The 24,427-nt window shown below is 43.6% G+C and overlaps 2 protein-coding genes across 3 annotated transcripts in view; one reads left to right on the top strand and one right to left on the bottom strand.

Annotated features, from left to right (window-relative positions):
* Positions 1–4,657, top strand: part of PSRC1 (proline and serine rich coiled-coil 1) — a 19,291-nt gene extending 14,634 nt beyond the window's left edge. For both annotated transcript variants that reach the window (XM_030221231.1, XM_030221232.1), the window contains exons 6-7: positions 1,350–1,574; positions 3,957–4,657. In XM_030221231.1, the coding sequence (XP_030077091.1) occupies positions 1,350–1,574; positions 3,957–4,051 (320 nt within the window). In that variant the 3' untranslated portion in view covers positions 4,052–4,657. The remainder of the gene's footprint in view (positions 1–1,349; positions 1,575–3,956) is intronic.
* Positions 4,658–12,968: 8,311 nt separating this feature from the next.
* The window catches only part of CELSR2 (cadherin EGF LAG seven-pass G-type receptor 2), a 240,141-nt gene continuing 228,682 nt past the window's right edge, over positions 12,969–24,427 (bottom strand). Inside the window, exons 33-35 of the mRNA XM_030221921.1 lie at positions 23,861–24,097; positions 18,809–19,058; positions 12,969–14,421 (exon numbers count right to left, since the gene is read on the bottom strand). Coding sequence (XP_030077781.1) covers positions 14,400–14,421; positions 18,809–19,058; positions 23,861–24,097 — 509 coding nt within the window. The 3' untranslated portion in view covers positions 12,969–14,399. The remainder of the gene's footprint in view (positions 14,422–18,808; positions 19,059–23,860; positions 24,098–24,427) is intronic.

Here is a 24,427-nt window from a genome sequence, read left to right on the forward strand (position 1 = left end):
CCTTTCAAGTGCCTCATTGACCGGCCTGTCTCGGATAGCCTACTTCTGCATCACCTCATCTTACTTTCAGTCTTTCTAGCCCTTTCCCCTTTTTCTTCTTACCCTCTTCCGTCTATCCTTATGTGATTTGTAATTCTGTATCCGCTGATCTGGTGATGGCCTAATCAGTGCATTGTAAGCCACTTTGAGTCCGCTTGCATGTGGCAAAAAAGTGGGGTATAAATGTTCAAAAATTAATTACTTAATTAAAGAAGACAACCCTTGGCCTGTATTGAAGTGCCCCTTGTCTCCTTCATGATCAATCACACCTACAAAGTTAGCTTGTATATGGTACTTCCCGATGCCTGAGAACTGGCACAACTCGAGAACTGAGAGCAGTGTGCTGCTTCCTTCCTTTGATCAGGTTTCCCTATTTTGAAATATGGTTGCCTCATATTTCAGACACCATTTATATGCCTGCACTTACTGCTGTGTGATTTCGTGAAGTTGAATCTCATTAAAAAACTCCAAACAGCCCAGAACACCGCAGCCAGACTCATCTTTGGAAAAACTAAATACGAAAGGGCGAAACCTCTAACAGAGAAACTACACTGGCTACCACTCAAGGAACGAATCGAGTTCAAGATCTGTAAAACCGTCCACAAAATCATCCACGCAGACGCCCCACTCTATATGTTAAACCTAGTGGACCTACCACCCAGAAACGCCAAAAGATCGGCCCACAAATTCCTCAATCTGAACTTCCCCAGCTGTAAAGGAATTAAATACAAACAGTCATACGCTACTACTTTTGCATATAAAAGCACACAGATCTGGAACGCACAGCCCTGAAAAATATGGACAGTCTAACCAACTTTCGCAAATCTTTGAAAACACATCTCTTCAACAAAGCCTACTAAAGACATCCTTAAATCATTCCTCAAACTACTCAGGTGCATCAAAAACACCTCTCACAACACCTTACCTAGCACCTTGCATCTAAATCACCTACCTTCTGCTTATTATCGACTGTATTTAAGATCATGTAATGACTGCATCATAACAACACTCTGTAAGCCACATTGAGCCTGCAAAAAGGTGGGATAATGTGGGGTACAAATCAATAAATAATAATAATAATTAGGTCTTTATGTGTTGGTGTATTCTGCTTGGGAACCTAGAGATGGTTTTTGACAGCATCAGGTCTTAGGAATTATTCATTGGCTTTGTTGTGTTTCATCTTAATCTACACAATGACTGTGTCCTTGCTATCCTGTGATTGATGGTAATTCTTTAAAAGGTTCTACTTGCATTACCTAAATACATATTCAACCTTAAAGATTTCATTTGTTACTTGTTTTTGTCAACAGGTAATTTAAAAATGGTAGCAGATGAAACTCTTCATAAGTCTGACTCTAAAACATCCATCAGTGTGTCCACCAACCAACACCAGATAAGAAACACAAGAATGCCCGGTCCTCAGAGCAAGCGGCCCATGTCTTCATTTCTGCCTAGACCTTCTGCAGCCCTGGGCAAAGGGAAGCTACCCATCTTTCGACACAAATCGGTTGCACAGCTACAAGTAGAACATAAAGGTAACAAGTTACAGCAATGAAAAATGCCTCCCCTGCTATTTTGGTGATAGACCCCTTGGTTTCATGACGGTGTAATAGTTCAGCAGAGTTACTAGTCATATTTGAACTTTGGCTATTATTCCTGGTCTTCTCATCACTTATGCCTGGTTGGATCCTGGAGAAGGCAACATGACACCATATATGTGCTGATTGACAAAGTAGGCCAAAAATGTGTCCTCCACAATTTTCTAAACACTGAAAACAGGAAAACCATTTAAGTAAGATAACAGATGTGATGCTTAATATTGCTTGGATGATGCTTACTGAGGCAGAGTTTTCAAGGAAAGGGAAATGGGACTTGATATACCACCTTTCTGAGGTTTTTGCAACTACATTCAAAGCGGTTTACATATATTCAGGTACTTATGTTGCTAGTGGAATAGCAACATTCTATGTAGACTCTCAAATAGTAGCACCAAAATCTCAATAGTAGCAACATTCCATGTAGAATCTTCAAATAGTAGCAACATTCCAGAATCTCAAATAGTAGCACCAAAATCTCAATAGTAGCAACATTCCCTGTAGAATCTCAAATAGGGAAAGGGAAATGGGACTTTATATACCGCCTTTCTGAGGTTTTTGCAACTACATTCAAAGCGGTTTACATATATTCAGGTACTGATTTTTGTACCAGGGGCAATGGAAGGTTAAGTGACTTGCCCAGAGTCACAAGGAGCTGCAGTGAGAATCAAACCCAGTTCCCCAGAATCAGAGTCCGCTGCACTAACCACTAGGCTACTCCTCCACTAGCAACATTCCATGTAGAAGCCTGCCCTTGCAGATCAGCAACGCGGCCATGCAGGCTTCTGTTTCTGTGAGTCGGACGTCAGACTCACAGAAACAGAAGCCTGCGCGGCTGCGTTGCTGATCTGCAAGGGCAGGCTTCTACATGGAATGTTGCTAGTGGAATAGCAACATTAACATTCCGTCTAGAATCTCCAATAGTAGCAACATTCCATGTAGAATCTCCAATAGTAGCAACATTCCATTTAGAATCTCAAGTAGGGAAAGGAAAATGGGACTTGGATATACCGCCTTTCTGAGGTTTCTGCAACTACTTTCAAAGCGGTTTACATATATTCAGGTACTTATTTTGTGCCAGGGCCAATGGAGGGTTAAGTGATTTGCCCAGAGTCACAAGGAGCTGCAGTGGGAATCAAACCCAGGATCAAAGTCCACTGCACTAATCACTAGGCTACTCCTGCACTTTTTTGTTTGCAATCATTATACGAGCAGTAATCCATTGTCGGTCTGTGATCGTTTATTCTTTTACTAGACCATCACTTATTACAAAAGTAAATCAGACGGTTTACAATTTAAAATAACAGTAAAACAGTAAATAGACATACTCTGAAATCCATTTATGATAGAAAAGCACTACAAAAATCAATACACATACAGATTTCATAAGCTATGTACCTGAACCCTGTCCAGATGATAAGCTTGTAGCTCCTGTGCCATACTGGGTGGCACAAAGCCTGCCTATTACACTACTGCATGGGATAACCTCAGTATGTCAAGGAATTTACTCACAATCCAGGCTCATCATACTACAAAGACTTACATGCAATATAACATAGCAACTCGGTAATTGGTTTATCTGGCGCAAATATTCAGCCCCCTACAGGCAGATGGGTGTGCTTACATTGGATCCAAAAGTTTTGTTCCTGTGACACAAAATGATGGATTTCTCAGCTATCTGCTCAGAACTCTCACAGTAAGCCAACGGTGCAGAAACCGAGCTTGCCACTGCTTCAAAGGAAATGGTATTCAAATTATATGTACGCTGTAAAAGCGAAAGTATGGGGGGAGGGGGCCTCGTGCTTGGTGCATGCGCAGAAAAGTTTTGCAGTAAGCTCATGTGTGCATTCACCTGGCAAAACTAAAAGCGAAGCACACATTGACATCTGTGTTCTGTGCTTTTAATTATAATTATTTTAAAAAAAAAAATTTTTTTTTTTTTTTTGGGGGGGGGGGGGGGGGTGGTTGCTTTGACTCTCACATATTGGTCTCTCACTATCAGCACTTAGGCTTGCACAGGATTCCTTCCAAATTATATAAAACCCGGCAGATTTTGAAGAGAGGATTTCTCATGATTCCCTCTTTTGAACACTTTAATGGCTGCACCGTGTTGGCAGTGGGAGGGAATAGGAAGTGGCCCCATAAATATCTGTTTGACTACATTAGTATTTGCGCTTATCTTTGGCATGCACGTTGTCTCCCACGCTAGAGCCTCTGACTATTCTGCGCTCGCTAGTCCGGCACCAATTGCCTGTAGCGCCCATGTTTGGTTCTGAGCATCAGCCCCTTTGTATTTCATTCCAGCTTTCTTCTTTTTTGCAGATCCTTTACTTAAACGTTCCCATTCTTCTGCTGCCACAACCCAGAGCAGACTGCTGCCTCCCAAGAAGGTGATTTTACCAAGCACCCAGAGATAAATCCATGCATCCCTATGCCTTGACTGCCACTCCGATTGGAACCTACCATTTGTGATGAGGAACTTGAAGGACCAACTCTACGCCTTGACTGCCAGTCCGATTGGAACCTGCCATTTGTGATGAGGAGCTTGAAGGACCAACTCAAGGGAAATGGACCTACCTTTGAGGAAACTTGAGGTGGTAGTGAAGGAGGCCTGACTGCAGAGAACAGGATAGCCCTAGCATTCACCTGGTCCGGCTGTCCATTTGAGCCATTCAGCAGGTGCTACTGGACCTCTGCGAAGCTGTGAGTTACTGTTGAGAGAAAGCCTAAAGTCCATGACACTAACCAGTGAGGACAGAAAGCATGTGAAACAAGAAGAATCTGAGGTTGTATTTCTTCAAGCAAAAATGTAGGAGGATGGGGGACCTTGAAACCAACCACCACCGTGGACTGTTTTCTCCCTTAATCCATGGTGCTACCTTTCGATTATAGCAATGGACCATATGTTTACCTAGCATCAATTGCTAGGCACACAGTAATTAACCATTGATTTATAGGGCCTATGGTTTATTATAAAACACAAACCTCACTATATGCATTTTTTTTAATCATAAAAAATGGTGTATCCCACCCATTGCTTTGTCCAATTTTTGTGTCTGGCAATGTCTACACACATCAGAAAGTAGGTACTATGTTTTTCCTAGCACCAAAGCCATCAATGCTTTATACACCGGGTTTGTTTGTATCCCACATTAGCCTGAACATACTTGAGTTTAATGTGTCTTACAATAAATAAAATAGGCAAGGTTTACAATACCATAAACAAAATAGCGAGTAAGAGCAGAGTAGCACAAATAAAATACAAATAAGAACTAAATAATAAAGCACTGATGGTCAGTTACAATCTCATACACCCCAGCAATGAGCAGAAACCTTTCAAAAAGGAGAGTTTTCAGTCTTTTGCAAAACACTAAGTAATCAGGCTGACCCTTCATTGCCATTGGCAGTGAGTTCCACCATGTAGCACCTTGATATCTTAAGTCTGCAGTGTGAACTGACGTATAGCGCACTCTTGCAATCTGGAAGATGTAGTGTGGTTTGTGCATGTCCAAACTGCAAGTGAGCAAATCCAAGACAGGAGGAGCCTCCACGTAGAATGAAAACAAAACAGCAAAAGCAGAGGCTGACAAATGTACAAACCAATCGGGAGATAATTTCAAAGAGCAGTTTATTCAAAACATTCATATCAAGGACCTGACCTGATAATTAAAAAATATATATATATATATATATATATCGGATAATATACAGTGGTGGAAATAAGTATTTGATCCCTTGCTGATTTTGTAAGTTTGCCCACTGACAAAGACATGAGCAGCCCATAATTGAAGGGTAGGTTATTGGTAACAGTGAGAGATAGCACATCACAAATTAAATCCGGAAAATCACATTGTGGAAAGTATATGAATTTATTTGCATTCTGCAGAGGGAAATAAGTATTTGATCCCCCACCAACCAGTAAGAGATCTGGCCCCTACAGACCAGGTAGATGCTCCAAATCAACTCGTTACCTGCTCATGTCTTTGTCAGTGGGCAAACTTACAAAATCAGCAAGGGATCAAATACTTATTTCCACCACTGTATCTGCCTTTATAAAATATATAACAAACATTTAACATTCTGCAAACTGCAAGTGAGAGCACACATCGGCTTCTGTGCCTAAATAGGAGCCTTGCAATAAGTGGTCGCACAATTTTTGCAAGGCTCCTATTTAATAGGTGCAGAAGACCAGGCACTGATTTGTACTTTCACTTTTGTTTTTGTTCAGACACACGCATGTGTCTTACCTCCCATCTGCCTCTGAACTATGCAGGGGCTTCCTTCAGGTTGCAAAGGGAAATAAAACTGCCGTGAAACATTCTTAGCAAACTGTTGTGTGCTGCCCTGCTCCTGCTAAAATAATTCTCATAGTAACTGCACGTTAAAAGCCCCCTGTTTACTTCTCTTTAGTGCTGCAGAATACTCGATGACCGCTTTAGCATTAATTTTAATGCAATGTTTGGCCATGTATTGTGTGTGAGTTAACACCTGTGCTCAATCCCTCTCTGCATTGCTTGGCTCGAGCAGCCTGTGTTTAACTTGTAGTAACCGCACAGGTAGGCTTGTGGTAGCTTTCTGCATTGGCCCATGAATTAGGTTGATACATTCATCAGAAGATTTATTTTATAGGGTTACTATTTAAGAGAATTTAAGTATTCAGCATCAAGAACTAATGATGTGGGGCTTTTATTTTTTTAATTCTGTGCTGTTGAATGCATAACATTTAGCTGTGACATTAGGAGGTGCAAGAGTTATAAATGGTATAGGCAGCAGCCCTACCTGAACGGATAGGGCTTCCGTCAACTGCTTATGTTCCTATAACAGCTACGTGGTTCGATAACTGTTTCATCCACCCCATATTTTTAGCCTAGATTTCAACTGTGAAACTGGCCTTATAAGATTACAAGATCTGTCTGTCTATTTCCCGCTCCACCCCCATAACATACACTAGTCATTCAGAGGCCCTTTTACAGAGTGGTGGTAAGCCCAATATGGGCTTACCACACACTAGTCTGGAACTACCACAGGCCCAACGTGGGCACTGGTGGTAGTTCCAGGCCCGGTGTGTGCCATTTGCTGTGCTAGGAAAAATAGCTAATTTCCAGTATGGCGCTAACCCCGCAGTAATCGGGCTGTGCCATGTGTGACCTGATTACCGCCAGGTTAGCGGGGGAGCCCTTAATGCCACCTCAGTGAGTGGTGTTAAGTACTCCCACCTGCATGGCCGTGCCATTTTTTTGGCCTTTTTATCCACTACAGAAAAAAGGTCCAGCGCGTATGGCAAAAATGCCCCCCCCCCCCCGCCCCGCCACTAGCGCAGGGCCCTTTTAACCACAGCTTGGTAAAAAGCCCCCTTAATGTGCTACAGATGAAACCGCTCACTGATTAACCCTTGTGCTTTCAACACCCCCTCCTCTTAGAATGTATCAGATTGATATTGCCAAAGGGTGCATAACTCCCCTATGTATATTTTTAAAAATTAAGCACATATCAAGCTGTTTAATGAGATAGCTGGCCTGATATTATCTTGAACGCATTCATAGTCTTCAATGATGCCAGTCAACAGCTGAATATTCAAGAATATTGTTGTAACAGAATAGAATATGATGGACAGGTTAAGTTTGCTGACATGTAACCAATCAGGATTTAGGTTTGATTGGTGAGAAAGATCTTTAAAAGCCTGCAGGAACACCGAGGTGGAGCACAAAGTAAGTACAGATTTACACAGGAGAACAACAGTTTTTAAATAAGAAATGAATAATGGATTGTTGGGGGTTTTTTCCGAGGTAAGTGCGGAGGTCCATTTTATTCCCTGAGGCAGCAGTATTTACACTGTGAAATAGTAACATAGTAGATGACAGCAGAAAAAGACCTGCACGGTCCATCCAGTCTGCCCAAGAAGATAAATTCATATGTGCTACTTTTTTATTTGTACTGTCCTCTTCAGTGCACAGACCGTATAAGTCTGGCCAGCCCTATCCCCGCCTCCCAACCACCAGCTCTGGCACAGACCCTATAAGTCTGCCCAGCACTATCCCTGCCTCCCACACCGGCTCTGGCACAGACCGTATAAGTCTGCCCAGCACTAGTCCCGCCTCCCACCACCAGCTCTGGCACAGACCGTATAAGTCTGCCCAGCACTATCCCTGCCTCCGGCTCTGGCACAGACCGTATAAATACTTGCCAATTGTCAGGAGGACTGTTCTGGAGCCTATTTGAACACCTGACTTAGGTTCTTGATGTTTTTTTTTTTTTTCTTTAAAGGTTTTTCTGCCAATAATCGATAAGAACAGGCATAAGAGTAAATGCCCTGCTGATATCTGAGGCTTTTGCTTCAAAGGAAAGAGAATCCTTCTGATTTGCGCTGTACTTTATAATTCTTAGAATTTGAACACTGCTTCTGTGAAGTTTTAAAATTTGTTTTGAGTTTATATTTCAACTTCATTCTTTACGATTTTGTTGTGCAGCCTTTTTTGTTTTCAACCAGAAATTAATAGAACACTGCAACCATAAAAGAATAAGGCAGAACTTTCACAGAACTAGTTTTATTCAACTCAGTGGAAGGCGAAATGGCTGCAATATTTACATCATCAAACTGTACAAGTTAGTAGCAAGTTAAAAGTCCAGCATCTTAAAAAATGTCAAGTTAACAGTAGTAAAAAAAGAAACTCCACTCCTCCCCCTCCAAAACTCCATTTAAAAACCCTGTGTGGATGCCTACTCCTGCTTTGTAACTTTGGCAGTGTGAAGACTCAAAAGGACACATTTGAGAGATTTTTGGCCTCTAGAATTGTATTTTAAGTGGTCAATTTGGTGTTTGACAAGCTATTTCTTCTGAATTCTTAAATGGAGAGCAGAGCACTAGATAACCATCTGTCATCATGGATTCTGAGATGTAGCTAAATTAAAAAGGAACAAATACGGGATAATGGAACCTGTTCAAATCCAAGCCTTGCCATTTACAAGTGTGTTCCATTAACATCTGACAGAAAAACCTGTTTAGACCAGGGTTCTAGCAAAGAAATGTGCTGTATCTACAATGTATATCAGTATCCTCCATTTCATTTACATACCCAAAGAATGTCAGAGTGAAATTCTGGTAACTCCAATCATCAGACATAGGGCTAGATTTACCAAAAGGTGCTACCATGCTTTAACACAGCCAACATAATCATTTGCAAATTTCTCTACCAAAGGAGAAAAATTGGCCATCATGAAATGTTCAGGCCCCCTTCGAGTCTTATATACTAATAACAGATAGTATCATTAGTGCACTTTAGTAAATCTAGTCCCTGTGATCCTAGCAATGCTTAATTTTGAGTTGGGATTAGTATAAATTGGTTACCCTTTCTTTTTCAAACCAGCACAAAAATCAATTACTCAGCCTAGATCCCTTAAGCATCTTGTTTAGTCTGAAATAGGGAGCTATGATTTAGCTCCACCACATACTAAAATTAGACAGACATAAGTATACAAAGCCCATTCTGTAAAATGCACCGCTACCATTACCAGAATGAAATCTGGGTTCTTTCAATAATTTGATCATTTCATTGTTTGTTGTGTAGGGGAGAGGCAGTAGTTTTGTTTAAAGGCAGGAGTTCCCAAACTTGGACCTGGAGGCACCTCAGTCAGTCAGGTTTTCAGGATATCCACAATGAATATTCATGAGACAGATTTGCATGCAGTGCATGCAAATCTCCATAAATATTCATTGTGGATATCCTGAAAACCTGTCTGGCTGGGGTGCCTCCAGGACCAGGTTTGGGAACCACTGGCTTTAAGGCTTGTCATAGGAAACTCACTTCTGTGGCTGAAATTAACCATCTTTCTCCACGGCCAAGCAGGATGAGTCAGCCACACGCTGGGTGACGTCATCCAACAAACCCGGAAATAGATAAGCTCTAAACTCCACAGCTAGAATTTGGGGACACAATTGCCAATAGGTGGAAGAACCTAGGTCCAGTTTCTATGTAGATAAGTCAAGCCTACACTGGAGAGAAGACTGAAACCAGCCTTCCTCCTCAAACACAGCCCCCTGCAAACCTGTGTCCCCAAATTGTATCAAACGTACTAATTCAACACCCTTTTGGAGCAGGTGTAAATGTGTCTGAGACAATTTGTGTGCTACTGGGAGTGAGATTATTTATAAAGGCTCATAGGCCCCCCGATGTTGCCTTTATATATATGGCAGCTTTTTGAACATTTCAAATAGGGCACCTCGTTATCAAACTATTCCCCCTGCCCACATATTTCCCCAAGCAATAAAAAAATGAAATAGATCCTAAGCTTTTATCATGGAAATATATTCTGTAGTACACAAGCTCCCTAAGTTGCAATTAATTGTACACTTTCACTAAATTCAGGGTTTATGTGTGTATTTTATGACTGGCTGTAGTATGGAAAAATCATTGACTTGTATCAAGACTCCTCCTCGGTCTTTATTTTCAGGGCTTACCTTCTAGGCTGTGACACTGGCTGATCCCTACTCCACCCTGAAACATGCCACAAGTGTAGTCTGGTAGACAGACCTGTGCAATTTGTTGCATTTTTATACAATTATTTGAGGCAGATTGGCAGGCTCAGAAGGGGTGTTCCTGACTCTGCACAGTATGGAGACGTTAGGGAGAGGTAGGGAACAAAACACAGCACAATATCTGGATGCCAAGGGGGACAACTCTTCACTTCCACCAGTGCCTTCTAAGGGGGCGACAGCTTCAAGAGCTTGTTTAGCTGAGTTATAGCCATGATAGGTACTAAGGGTCTTGCTATCTGGATCAAATATAAGATCGATAAAATTGGAAGGTCTAAGTAGATTAGGTTAGCAGCCATTCTTATGAAACCTTGACAAAGAAAGGTAGCCAAGGAGAAGACCAAGAAGGATGTCACTTCATAAGACTTCATTTATAGAAATGTTCATAGGGGCATCACTGCATTTCTGGGAGATTCCCAACTTTGCTTTCATGAATTAATCTACGGCAGCGTGTTCTATAGCCTGCTGCACCTCCAGTGAAATCCAATGCCCGAGCTTAGTCAGACCAGGAAGGAACACCACCCACAAATGTCTGTCAAGCAACTTGGTATAGGAATGCAGGCAATGCTATAAACTTCCACTGATATACTGGTATGTGGGAAGTCTGCTCTGGGGCAGAATTTGCAACAAAAAAAAAAAATCAGCTTCCTTGTGCGTTATGATACCTGTCAGTGGCTTTACCATAAGAACTATCCAAGCTCTACCTGAGTTTTGAGACCACGTAACTTTCTTCATGTGTGACCAGAGAAACTCCATACGGACTCAAGATTTGTGTGTAAATATATGGAGGCATATTTTCAAAGCACTTAGCCTTCCAGAGTTCCATAGGTTTCTATGGAACTTTGGAAGGCTAAGTGCTTTGAAAATATGCCTGAATGTATCCTCTGACTAGAACTAAGTTCACTCATACCAGTATGGCTACATAAAAATGTGAAACATCAAACGGGCAGCATCCACACAGGGTTAAAACATGGTCACCTCACACCCCCTTTTTTGTCATTTTTGTTTTGTTTGTTTTAATAAACCCACTGAATGCAAAAAATCAAACTAACATCTACTGTACAGTATCAACACACCCAGAAAAGAAGAGCTGGGATCAGTGTTCTTCTGTTTAAATAAGACATCCTTCAGATGACATCAAGTAAACGGTACATCAAAGTAAGCTCCCCCCCCCCCCCCCCACCTCCCAACAAAATGGTCTCCATGACAACAAATAGCAAAAGAACACTTCTGGGAATCAGTGCAGTAAAGTCCTCTGTCCAACGCAGGCATCAAATACTGAGGAGACTTTTCTTGTTGAAAAACAAAGGCTTTTGAGGCTGAAGGCAGAGATTCTTCTGCTGTAGCTGTGAGGGGACAGTGCAAGAGGGGCTCCCCTTTCACCCCATGTTGGAAAACTGGCTGTGTGAAAATAGACCCCTTTCCTGTTGGAGGGGATACAGTTTCCCGGTTGCTCTCCACCAGGGGCGTAGCCAGCCACCCAATTTCGGGTGGGCCTGGGCCCAAGATGAAGTGGGCAGAAGAACATCGTCTTGTCCTACAAGTGATTTGGTCTCTCCCTCTCTCACCTGCATGCCATATGGTCTCTCAAACATCCCCTCCCCTTGCATACCTTTTAAATAGCAGATTTTCACCAGCAATGAGCAGCAACTAATACACACTGCTCATGTTGGCTCCACAGCCTTCCCTCTGATGCAACTTCCTGTTTCCGCATAGGCAGGAATACATCAGAGGGAAGGCTGTGGGACCCGTCGCTGCTCACTGCAGGTGAAGATCTGCTATTTACAAGGTATGCAGGAGGGATAGTTTTGGTGAATTTTCGGCTGGTGGGGCTTGGGGATCCCTGCCAGCCACATCATAGGTGTGCTGCTACTGGGTGGGCCTGGGCCCATCCGGGCCCACCCTTGGCTACGCCACTGCTTTCCACAGGGCTTTTGAAGCACAACCTTACTACTTCCTCATCCCAAAATGCAAGCCTCTCCTGACCTTAGGGATGGACTACTCTATTGCCACAGTTGGTAACAGAATGAACTTTTAATCTGACTCAGTTCCACCCCCTTGCCCCCCCCCCCCCATACATTTTCTTTGTGCTGTGCCCTGTGCTGCTATGGTTAGCTTTCTGCACCCCTGGAAGGAAGGTACACATTTCCACATCCTGCCGTTGTATCGCTCCATGGTGCGACCGCACCTGGAGTATTGTGTTCAGTACTGGTCTCCGTATCTCAAAAAAGATATAGTAGAATTGGAAAAGGTACAGCGAAGGGCGACGAAAATGATAGTGGGGATGGGACGACTTTCCTATGAAGAGAGGCTGAGAAGGCTAGGGCTTTTTAGCTTGGAGAAGAGACGGCTGAGGGGAGATATGATAGAAGTGTATAAAATAATGAGTGGAATGGATCGGGTGGATGTGAAGCGACTGTTCACGCTATCCAAAAATACTAGGACTAGAGGGCATGAGTTGAAGCTACAGTGTGGTAAATTTAAAACGAATCGGAGAAAATTTTTCTTCACCCAACGTGTAATTAGACTCTGGAATTCGTTGCCGGAGAACGTGGTACGGGCGGTTAGCTTGACGGAGTTTAAAAAGGGGTTAGATAGATTCCTAAAGGACAAGTCCATAGACCGCTATTAAATGGACTTGGAAAAATTCCGCATTTTTAGGTATAACTTGTCTGGAATGTTTTTACGTTTGGGGAGCGTGCCAGGTGCCCTTGACCTGGATTGGCCACTGTCGGTGACAGGATGCTGGGCTAGATGGACCTTTGGTCTTTCCCAGTATGGCACTACTTATGTACTTATGCCCTAGAATCCTTTCTCCCTTTACCCAGGCCTTGGGAGGCTGGGGTAACCAAAGCATCTAGCAAGGTTTTTAAATGCTGTGGCTATTCTGTATTATTCATTTATAAAATAATCATGAGATGAAAGATCTCACCTTCCTACAGAACAGTGTATTGTGGGCAATAAAGAGATGATCCACCTTCCTTTCAACCTTTATCTCCTTTCCAACCCCATTTTCCTCATTGGCTCTTTCCCCATTTAAAACACAAGGTTTCAATACAGAACCCAGCAATCTCTCCTCTCCGCCCTGCATCCCTGCTCTCAAAAACCATAAAAACACAATGCACAGCACTACCGTTAGATCTCTGGGATAAAAGTTCATACTTTCTTTCCACCCCAAATCATCCCAGGTCCCCAAGTTGAGAGTGTGAACCCAAACTGGCCTTTCCTTCCTATCTATGTACAAGAGGAGGGATCTGTCCACGTTTCTCTGCAAATGCTCGCTCACCCCTCCCCTTTTTACTGGGTAGGTTTATGTCTTCTTTCTCTCGTTGTACTTCCTAATCGTATCTCACCTTCCACAGTAGCACACTCCTGTGCACGCAACAGAGGCCGCTACAGATTAGCAAGTCACTTCCTACCCCTGTAGCACTATCTTTCACAGGCAGCGGAATGGGTTGGGCCACTGGTGCATGGGCCAACCCTTTGCCTTTCACAACATTAGAAACTAGGGGAGCTTCAGGATCAAAGATGGATGTTGTTTTTTTTGCCCCACCAGCTGAAGTGTTCTGCTGCCCCCGGCCACTTTCATCCCAAGGTACAGAGGATTTCTGTACAGTAAGGTCGTGTCTCCAACTACACAACTTTCCACTTCTAGAGCACGGATACCTTGCTCTTCAGGAATGTGTTTCTTCCATGTTGTGCTGTGGGCCATTCAACATCTCTGGTCTTATATTCAGGTGAGAAAACATGTTACAGCAGTTAAAAATCAAGTCAGTGGTATTCCCTGCAGTTTTCATGTCTTACATATTTCTATGTTTAGAAATCAATATTTTATTTATTTTTTTGGAGCTGAGGGAACATTCAGCATGAGTTCATGTTGCAGTTTCTAGGTGCTTGCTGCACAAAATAGGATCTGAAGTGTATCCATCTCAGTCCAATGGTCTCCTGCCACCAACATCGGGATGGTAGTTTAATTTGGCACTAAACACAGTCACTTCTCAGATGAGAAAGCTTGGTCTCGGTGTGTGGCAAAACCCCTCCAAGCTCCATTGGTGCAGGTCCTCACGTGGGAGAGTTTAAATTGAACCTGGTGCTCTGATGTCACCCAGGCATCAGAGGGGAGGGGGGGTTCGGTGCGCAGCAGCATGCAGCGCTGAGCAGAAAGGAAGGGATGTCATCACCATCTCTCCAGCGAGCTCAGGCTTCCCTCAGACAGGATGGCGCACACGTCCTGCTCATATAGAGGTCTCATCACTCCTGTTTAATGGTGGAAAACAAGAAAGGGGGAGGGGAAATCAAAGAACTTTGTGCATGGCAATGAGCAATGTAGTAGGAAGGGACTCAAGACTACACATCGCCTGGTTTTGCAACAGGTATGTCTGAAGGAGAGAAGCAGGGCAGACACAGACAGGCCACTATGTTAATGGAGGAAGTTAAAGAACAGAAATCTGGACATTTGAAAAGAAAGAGAAACAGAAGTAAAGAAACAGGTTAGTTAGCAGTGGAAGACAGGCAGGTTTAAAGGCTTTAAAATACAGTGGGTTTCTTGTATACATGCCTGTGGAGCAGTACATCAGCTAAATGCATGCAGCTGAAGATGCTCTGAATACGCACAATCCTATCCCTGACATTCTGGGACATCAGCTTCAAAAGCAGGCCCTATCATTTTTTTTATTTTAGTTACATTTGTACCCCGTGCTTTCCCACTCATGGCAGGCTCAATGCGGCTTACATATACAGGTACTTATTTGTACCTGGGGCAATGGAGGGTTAGGTGACTTGCCCAGAGTCACAAGGAGCTGTGCCTGAAGTGGGAATTGAACTCAGTTCCCCAGGACCAGAGTCCACCACCCTAACCACTAGGCCACTCCTGCACTCCCTGTCACAGGTTGCCTGATGACTTGTGGGTGAGTACTGTGCCATCCAGGGCTGGCTTTACTAATTGCAAAGCCCTGTGCGGACCAGTTTGAGGGGCCCCCTGCGGTCCGGCATGTCCTCTGCTCTACTCAGGGCAGTGGCAGTGATTCACACAGGATGTTTGCTGCCAACCCTGGAGCCTGCTCTCTGCTGTGACCTGCCCTTATGGAAGTAGGAAGTTACATCACAAGCAGGCAAGGTACAGGGCAGAACGCAGCAGAGACCAGTCTTCATATGTGAATTGTTGCTGCTTTTCTGAGCCCTCTATGGAGAAACACAGTGTTAAGGTAGGAGGGGTGGGCTTGAAGACAGGAGGTGAGGCCCCCAGAGGGGGCGGAGCACTGTGTTGCCACCTCTGTTGCCCCTGCTTAAGGCCAGCCTGAGTGCCATCCAATGATAAGTGTGGCTTCCGTTCTGGACTTTAGCTATTGCTTCAGGGCCTGATCAGGAATGCTACTACTGCCCCTGACCTCGGGGCAAGGAATGACAAATACTGGCCTGAGGTAGCTCTTCCAGGAAACTGCATCTTCCTGAGCTGCAGAGGCCAGTGTTACCAGATGAACGCACAACCAGGAAGTGAGGACAAAATAATGGAGGTACCTTGAGAGCCACATGGGAAACCATAAAGAGAGCAAAGGCTAGAAAAGGAAGGGGGCGGGGGAATGCTGAAAAGGACAGAGCTGAGATGGAGGAAGATAATGTATTCGAGCTATAATATTACTGAACTGCAGGATGCAAGAGACAGAAGGGGTCATTTTACAAGGAACCACCTAATTTTTGGTGCTATGAATATACGCTGATGCTAGTATCTTAGCCATTTACACATGTTAATGACCTCTTATTAAAAACAACACCAAAGTGGAGGAACAGAAAAACCACTAAGAAATCCTCAAGGAAAAGGGAACAGGAGTAGGGTTGTAGTTGGCTCTTCCAACAGACACTCAATTTTCAACAAAAATTGTTTATTATGGACAGAAACAGAGGGTAGGGTTAAATGGCCATTTTTCTCAGTGGAGGAGGGAGAATAGTGGAGTGCCACAGGGATCTGTATCTGGACCTGTGCTATTCAGCATATTTATAAATGATCTGGAAATCAGACGACAAGTGAGGTGATTACACTTACAGATGACACAAAACTATTCAAAGTTGTCAAAACGTATTTGGATTGTGAAAAATTGCAGGAAGACCTTAGGAAACTGGAAGGCTGGGCATCTAAATAGCAGATGAAATTAAGTGATGCAAATTGGGAAGAATAATCCGAATCATAGTTATCTGATTCTAGGGTCCACTTTAAGAACCAGCACTCAAGAAAATGATCTAGGTGTCACTGTAGACAACACACTGAAATCTTCTGCTTAATGTGTGGCGGCGGCAGCCAAAAAAGCAAAGAGGATGCTAAAAATAATTAGGAGAGGGATGCAAAATAAGACCAAAAATATTATAATGCCTCTGTATCACTCCCTGGTGCGACCTCACCTTGAATACTGTGGTCAATTCTGGCTGCCGTATCTCAAAAAAGATATAGCGGGATTAAAAAAGGTTCAAAGAAAAGTGACCAAAATGATAGAGAGCAAAGGCTAAAGAGGTTAGGGCTTTACAGCTTGGAAAAGAGACGGCTGAGGGAGGGATATGATTGAGGTCTACAAAATCCTGAGTGGTGTGAAACGGGTAGAGGTGAATCGATTTTTCACTCATTCAAAATGTACAAAGACCAGGGAAATTACATAGAAATACTTTTAAAACAAAATAGGAGGAAATATTTTTTTTCATTCAAAGAATAGTTAAGCTCTGGAACTCGTTGCTGGATGATATGGGAATGGTGATTAGCATATCTGGGTTTAAAAAAAAAGTTCGGACAAGTTCCTGGAGGAAACGTCCACAGTCTGATATTGAGATGGGCATGGGGGAAGCCACTGCTTGCCCTGGGATTGGTAGCATGGAATGGTGCAACCAACTGGGTTTCTGCCAGGTACTTGTGACTTGGATTGGCCACTGCTGGAAGCGGGATACTGAGCTAGATGGACCATTGGTCTGACCCTGTATGGCTTTTCTTATGTTTTTATGGAATCAAAGCAAAGATTCGACAGCAAGCTTTGTTTTGGGGTTACCACCTGCTTCAGGAATCTGCTGGTGTGTACTTTTTTTAGTGGGTCATAAAGTATAAAAAGGCACAGTCTTATGCCTTGCTTTCCCTTATCCAGGATGCTAAATTGTAAAGCCTATAACAGGTGAGGTGGAGGGTGGATATGAAAAGCATTTAGAAAGACTTGAGTTTAGTTGACAAATGTAGGTCTAGGCCACTGTCCTTCTGTAACCTTGAGCTCAGCAGAAGAGCTTTCCTCAGGGAGGGGGCTAGGTATCTGAAAAATAATTGAGAGCTACGCAAGGCTGGAGATTTGCCCAGGACCTCTAAAACCTTTGCACTGGTCCTGGAACAATTGTGCCAGCATGATTCTATCCTTTTAGGGATACAGGATTTTCCAAAAAATCCACAGCTTCCCTTCTGGGGGTACAGCCTATAAAACTAAATACAATACTCCAGGTGAGGTCTGCCCAATGCCCTTGTGCAGAGGAGTCATCCCCTCCTCCTTTCTTTTGCTGGTTATATCTCTGCATATGCAGCCCAGCCTCCCTTCAAAAGACAAGACTAGATGCCCCAAGTACTTTAAAATGGCCATGATGTCTCTATATTTTTGGAACATCCTCACCGAGTGGTACATCAATCTGGAAAACAGCTACGGAATCTGATCTGATTTGAATTTACAATAAAGCTTTCCTATTTCAAAAATTATTTGGAGGGGAGGGGCTTTTCTCTGTTCTCGCATTCTCTGGCTGTGCTGGGGGTTTCCTAGGGGGCAACTGTCGCTCGCATCAAGTCGCATTAACTCAAGACATGCCTCAATAGCACTGAGCTGGTAATCTAAGCCAGGTATTTTCTACCACCGTAACTTTTCTTTTCTTGCTTCCTTTGTGAATTTAGAGTCAGTGACAGGAAAACTCTACTGGATTTCCAGGGCCTTTCAGGTACCATCACCAGCTGTCTGCTGGGAGCTGGGCTATTATTATTATTAGTTACATTTGTATCCCACATTTTCCCACCTTTTTGCAGGCTCAATGTGGCTTACATAGTACCGTAAACGGCGTTAGTCGATTCCGGTATGAACAAATACAGGTTTGAACAATACAAAGTTTAAAATTGTGGTAGAATGGGTTGCATGTATGGTAAATACAATTGGGGGAACTAGAGAGACCACAGATTAGCAATGATTTTCAACTGCAACCAATCTGAACCATATCACTACAGTTAGCTGCATGCACAGGGTCAGTTTAGCTGTACTGACTCAGAGCAGCCCAAGGGCGGTATTAGCTGCACTTTCTGAGAGTTGCCCAGGGGCAGTATAGCTGTTCTTACCCAGATCAGCCCAGGGGCAGTATAGCTGTACTTACTGAGAGTTGCCCAGGGGCGGTATAGCTGTACTTACTGAGAGTTGCCCAGGGGCAGTATAGCTGTACTGACTCAGATCAGCCCAGGGGCAGTATAGCTGTACTTACTGAGAGTTGCCCAGGGGCAGTATAGCTGTACTGACTCAGATCAGCCCAGGGGCAGTATAGCTGTACTTACTGAGAGTTGCCCGGGGGCAGTATAGCTGTACTGACTCAGATCAGCCCAGGGGCGGTATAGCTGTACTTACTGAGGGTTGCCCAGGGGCAGTATAGCTGTACTTACTCAGAGCCTGAGGAATCCTCATCCACTGTCCCAGCCTTGATGCTCATGGGAACTGGAGTTACGCCATTCAGCTGCTCCTGCAGTGTCTGTCTGGGTTTCGGAGCACTGCCGACACATCGGTTCCCATCAGTCCCCGAAGACTCCCGAGAAGAGGCCGTTCCTGGCCTATGGCTGGACAGCTCGTTGTGGATTCGGTTGATACTATTCTTCTCTGTAACAGTTGACAGACCCTTCTTCTTTTTCAGTATTCCTACAGAAGAAGACACAAGCATCATTCAAAGAGATGCGGAAGTCAGAAGAAAAAGGGATTTCTTTGTCATCACCATCTTTTTAAAATTCCATCATTATGATGATGGAAACACCCTGTCGGTGATTACCTTAGGTTCTTTGATGCCACTTACCAAAGTCCTTAAGTCATCTTTGGTCACTATTAACTAGTCATGTTAACTCTTCTGAGTGATATTCCTAAAACAGGAATACTTAAATCATAGTTTGGAAAGGAATAAACAGGAGACAATGCCCCCCAAATGCTCCAGGTGCTGGTTCTACTTGACCCCACTCTGCCACTATGAATTTGACCTTCCTAACCCTTAAACCAAATCTATTTGTTTACTAGGATTTATTTACTGCCTTTATGAAGAAATTAACACAAGGTGGTGTATATCAAGAATAAGCTGGACATAGACAATAGACAATCACAGCCGTAAAAATATTCAAACAACAGTACACATTACTTACAATGTCAACACATATTAAAACATCTTAAAAAGACATCATAGAGTGGAAGCAGAGGTGGAACATATAAACAGATAAGATAGAGGAACAGGAGTTAGACACAAATAAGGGTCACTAACTTAAGAAAAATTGCACGCGGATTCAGGAAAAGTACAGGAAGATGTTTTCAACTAGAGCAGGAGTGGGTGGATAAGCAAGTCCTGCTACAGTTTGTATGGCCAGTGTTCGTTCTTGTATGTGACCAGCTAGAAGGCAAACTATGGCTATGATTAAAAGCACTGGGGGGGGGGGGGGGGGGCATGATAATCCATGGAACTGCACTGTGGTGATGATTTTCAAGCTTGGCGGCAGGGAGTTCTGGATGCCTTTGGAGGAGAATTTTAGCTGGTAGGGCTTTAGGATCTCCACCAGCTCAGGTATTTATGTTGTGTTGAGTTTGGTGGTGGTGGTGATGGGGGGAAGGGGGTTGGTGCATTTTCGTGCCCACCTATTTTTCTCATAGGCCCAGCCAAAATTTGTCATTTGGCTACACTACTGGTAGGAAGGAGAGCTTTTAGAAGCCACAGAGGGGGACAGCAGAAGGGAGAGCACTTAAGAGCGGGTCATGAACAGGATGGAAGTCTGGGCTGCAGCTCTTGGACTGAGGTTGCCCACCTCTACTTTAAGGAGCTGCCTAGTTTTAAGCAGCAAGAACATGCAGAGTACAGACTTGTGGAAAAGTATATGCCATGCTTTGATGGTGTGTACTTAGCCAGTGGGTGTGTGCATGAGCAGAATTTAGGCAGAGCATGTGTAAATGATAGAATACTATAACTTAAGCAGGTTCATTTATACATCTGCCACTTTGAGTCTGCTTATTGTGGAAAAAAGTGGGGTATAAATGTCCATAAATAAATAAATGAAGGAAAACACTTAAGTATGGATAATGGTGGAGGGCAGGGGGGATTGCTCCCAGGATCTGGGGCTCCTCCCAAGTTTGTGCCCTGGGCCTCACTATATCTAAACTGGCCCTGGGAATGGGCAGGACAGTGATTCGGAAGAAGAAGATACAGGAAGAATCACAGTCTCCAAGAATTATGACCGTTGAAATCTTACAGCATGTTCAAGACAGAAGGAAATCAGGAAGGCAAGGGGTGCATACAGTTTTAGAGGCTTCAGTGGACATACTGAATTGGAGGGCAGTATCAGAGAGGACTGATGACTTGGTAACTGATAGGAGGAAGCTTTCTTTCAAGATAAGGAAGCATTAAAATCCTTCTTATCTGTTCCCTTCTCCACTACTGCCAACTCCAGACTTCGCGCCTTCTGTCTCGCTGCACCCTACGCCTGGAATAAACTTCCTGAGCCCCTACGTCTTGCCCCTTCCTTGGCCACCTTTAAATCTAGACTGAAAGCCCACCTCTTCAACATTGCTTTTGACTCGTAACCACTTGTAACCACTCGCCTCCACCTACCCTCCTCTCTTCCTTCCCATTCACATTAATTGATTTGATTTGCTTACTTTATTTATTTTTTTGTCTATTAGATTGTAAGCTCTTTGAGCAGGGACTGTCTTTCTTCTATGTTTGTGCAGCGCTGCGTATGCCTTGTAGCGCTATAGAAATGCTAAATAGTAGTAGTAGTAATTAATGCATTTTTTTATCTTAGAGCTCTCAATATTTCTTTGGTCAGGGATTCAGCTTTTTCCCAGTGTTTTCAGATGGACTCAAGGGAGGAGGCAAAGATTCCTTTGTTGCATCAGGAAATGTTATCTACTGGAACCCAACTTAAGGTTCCATATACAGAATTTGGGGGTTAGACTGTAAGCGCATGGGGAAGGCACATTTTTTTCCTGGATTCTATATAGGTCATCCAAATTTGGGTGCACAGGGCAGATGCATATGCAAATTAATTCGTTAACAAGGTGTCAACAATCAACAATTGGAGTTAATTGGCAACAATTTTGATTTGCACAAGCCTCTGCCTTAGTCGCTATTGTAGAACATCTACACCTATATTTCATAGTGTGCAACTCAAAAAGGGGCGTAGCTATGGGAGGTGTACAGGCAGATCAGGGGGTGTTCCCAGAAGTTAGGTGCGATGTTATAGAATAATGTCATTTCCGCACCTAAAGTTGGGTACTAGGTTTCAGCAGGTGTAAATCCAGCGTCCAATATTAGTTGCAAGATCCGTGCTAAGCTAGTATTTTGCACAGGGCAAGCACCCTTTGCAGAATACTTGTATATAGTGTGGATCTTTTTGGCATCTAAGTTTGGGAAGGAAGAACATAAGGAAGTAGACCATGGACTCAAGAGACAAGGACAATGGTCTGATACAAGAGAAGTCCAAACTTTGGACTTATATTTGTTCACATTGAGTTTGATACGGATGAAAAATTTCATGTACAAGGTTGGAAGTTGAGTCACCTTATAGTGGCTTGATTCTTTATTAAAAAGACTGCCTCTTGGAAGGAGATGCAAAAAACAATACATTGAAAGTGGACTTTGAATTATGATATTTGAAGATAAACAATGTGAAATGCATATGAGATTGTTAATTGTAGTCAAAATCTATCCAGCCTTGATTGAATTTGGAAGGAGTATTGGCTTGTGAACATAGGAAGATTATGTGAGTGTGTGGCTGACTGAATGAGTGTACACTGGAAATCTGATTAGGAAATATTGTTGAATATATATGTATTATCAAAAATAAAAATCTGTTTTTTTGATATAGATAGAGTACGTTTGAATTAGTACAGTTAAAATTTAATGCCAAGAAGTGTAGAGTGATGTACTTGGGGTGTGGAAACCCAAAAGAGAGATACCAGATAAGAGGGGAGAGATTAGTAAGCTCGACTCAGGAGAGAGACCTTGGGGTGTTGGTGTTGGAGGATCTGAAGGTGAAGAAACAATGCAACAAGGCGACGGCCGTGGCCAGAAGGATGCTAGACTGCATAGAGAGAGGCATAACCAGCAGAAGAAAGGAGGTGTTGATGCCCCTCTACAAGTCGTTGGTGAGGCCCCACTTGGAGTATTGTGTTCAGTTTTGGAGGCCATATCTTGCTAAAGATGTAAAAAGACTGGAAGCGGTGCAAGGAAAAGCTACGAAAATGGTATGGAATTTGCGTTGCAAACCATACGAGGAGAGACTTGCTGACCTGAACATGTATACCTTGGAGGAAAGGAGAAACAAGGATGATATGATACAGAAGTTCAAATATTTGAAAGGTACTAATCCGCAAATGAACCTTTTCCGGAGATGGGAAGGCCGTAGAACTAGAGGACATGAATTGAGGTTGAAGGGGGGCAGACTCAGGACTAATGTCAGGAAGTATTTTTTCACGGAAAGGGTGGTAGATATGTGGAATGCCCTCCCGCGGGAGGTGGTGGAGATGAAAACGGTAATGGAATTCAAATATGCGTGGGATAAACACAAAGGAATCCTGTTTAGAAGGAATGGTTCCATGGAATCTTAGCAGAGATTGAGTGGTGACGCCGGTAATTGGGAAACAAAACGGGAGCTGGGCAGACTTGTACGGTCTGCGCCCTGATCGTGACTGAATAGATAGGGATGGGCTGGAGTGTAAATTTTAAGGGGCTTCGATGTTAGCTTCAGAACTTAGTACAAGAACAGTACTGGGCAGATTTCTACGGTCTGTGCCCTGAGAAAGGCAAGGACAAATCAAACTCGGGTATACATATAAAGTATCACATACCATGTAAAATGAGTTTATCTTGTTGGGCAGACTGGATGGACCATACAGGTCTTTATCTGCCATCATTTACTATGTTACCATGATACGTCTCAGAAAGTCTTTATTGGTTGGAGACTCAACACAGTACTATGCAGAATTCTGCTGTACACTGTGCTGGGGTGACAATAGAAATACCTGGTCTTTAAAAAGACTTGGGTGCATGTATAAGCGACACCACTGGAAGTCATAGTGGTGCCAGGCATTTCTATTGTCACTCCAGCACAGTGTACACCAGAATTTTTGTATATCAAATAAGGTTCCTGAAGCAGGCCTGCTTGTGGCCGAAACACAGTATTGTGTCGAGTCTCCAACCAATAAAGACTTTCTAAAACGTATCAGACCATTGTCCTTGTCTCTTGAGTCCATGGTCTACGTCCCATTGTAATTCCTTCTTTGTCCATCATTCGGGGGAATCCAGTGTTCTTCCACCTAGGTAGATTTCATCTAAGTTTGGGAATCATTTACTGAATCTGGCCCATTCTATCTAAACACGTATCAGCACTGCACAGTGCTGCATACACTCAATAGAGCTGTAACAATAGTTACGATAGACAAGGCTCTTTGTTCTTTCTTTCCTCACTTACCTTTATGAGGCTGAGCAGTGGGATTTGGTGTCACTGGTGCTACCACATTCTCTTTATAATGTACATCTCCATTTTCTGTAGCCTTCTCCAGGTGGCTGAGGTTGTCCTTGGACAACTCAATACTGGCAACTGTCTCAACCTTCAGCTTCTCCGAGCCCGCGTGCCCTTCACTCTCACTGGCTGTGGTCACAAACTCCCCAGGCCAGTATGGCTTCACTTGTGCAGAAAGGTTATCCACTTGGGATAGTTGATGAGGGGAGGGGGGAGGGGGAGGGTAAGAAAAAAATAAAGGATCCAAGTCAAATTAGAAACGTTCTCCCAGGGCCGGCTCAATAGTGGCACCCTGAGCCAACATGCTTTGGCAGCACCTCCCCCCCCCCCCCCCATCACATCGCTGCTGGTGCCCCCTCCTTCCTCCCCTCCCACAGGTTCAGCATCTCCCCCCTCCCCATCCAGTCTCTCTTTCTTCCTCCTCTGTACCCCTCCCTTTGGGTCCAGCACTGCTCCCTCACACTCCCCCATGGTCCTGAGAGAGGTGATGGAGCAGTGCCAAATTTGCAGGGAGAG

Source organism: Microcaecilia unicolor, chromosome 12 (genome assembly GCF_901765095.1).
Source record: "Microcaecilia unicolor chromosome 12, aMicUni1.1, whole genome shotgun sequence".
Classification (NCBI taxonomy): domain Eukaryota; kingdom Metazoa; phylum Chordata; class Amphibia; order Gymnophiona; family Siphonopidae; genus Microcaecilia; species Microcaecilia unicolor.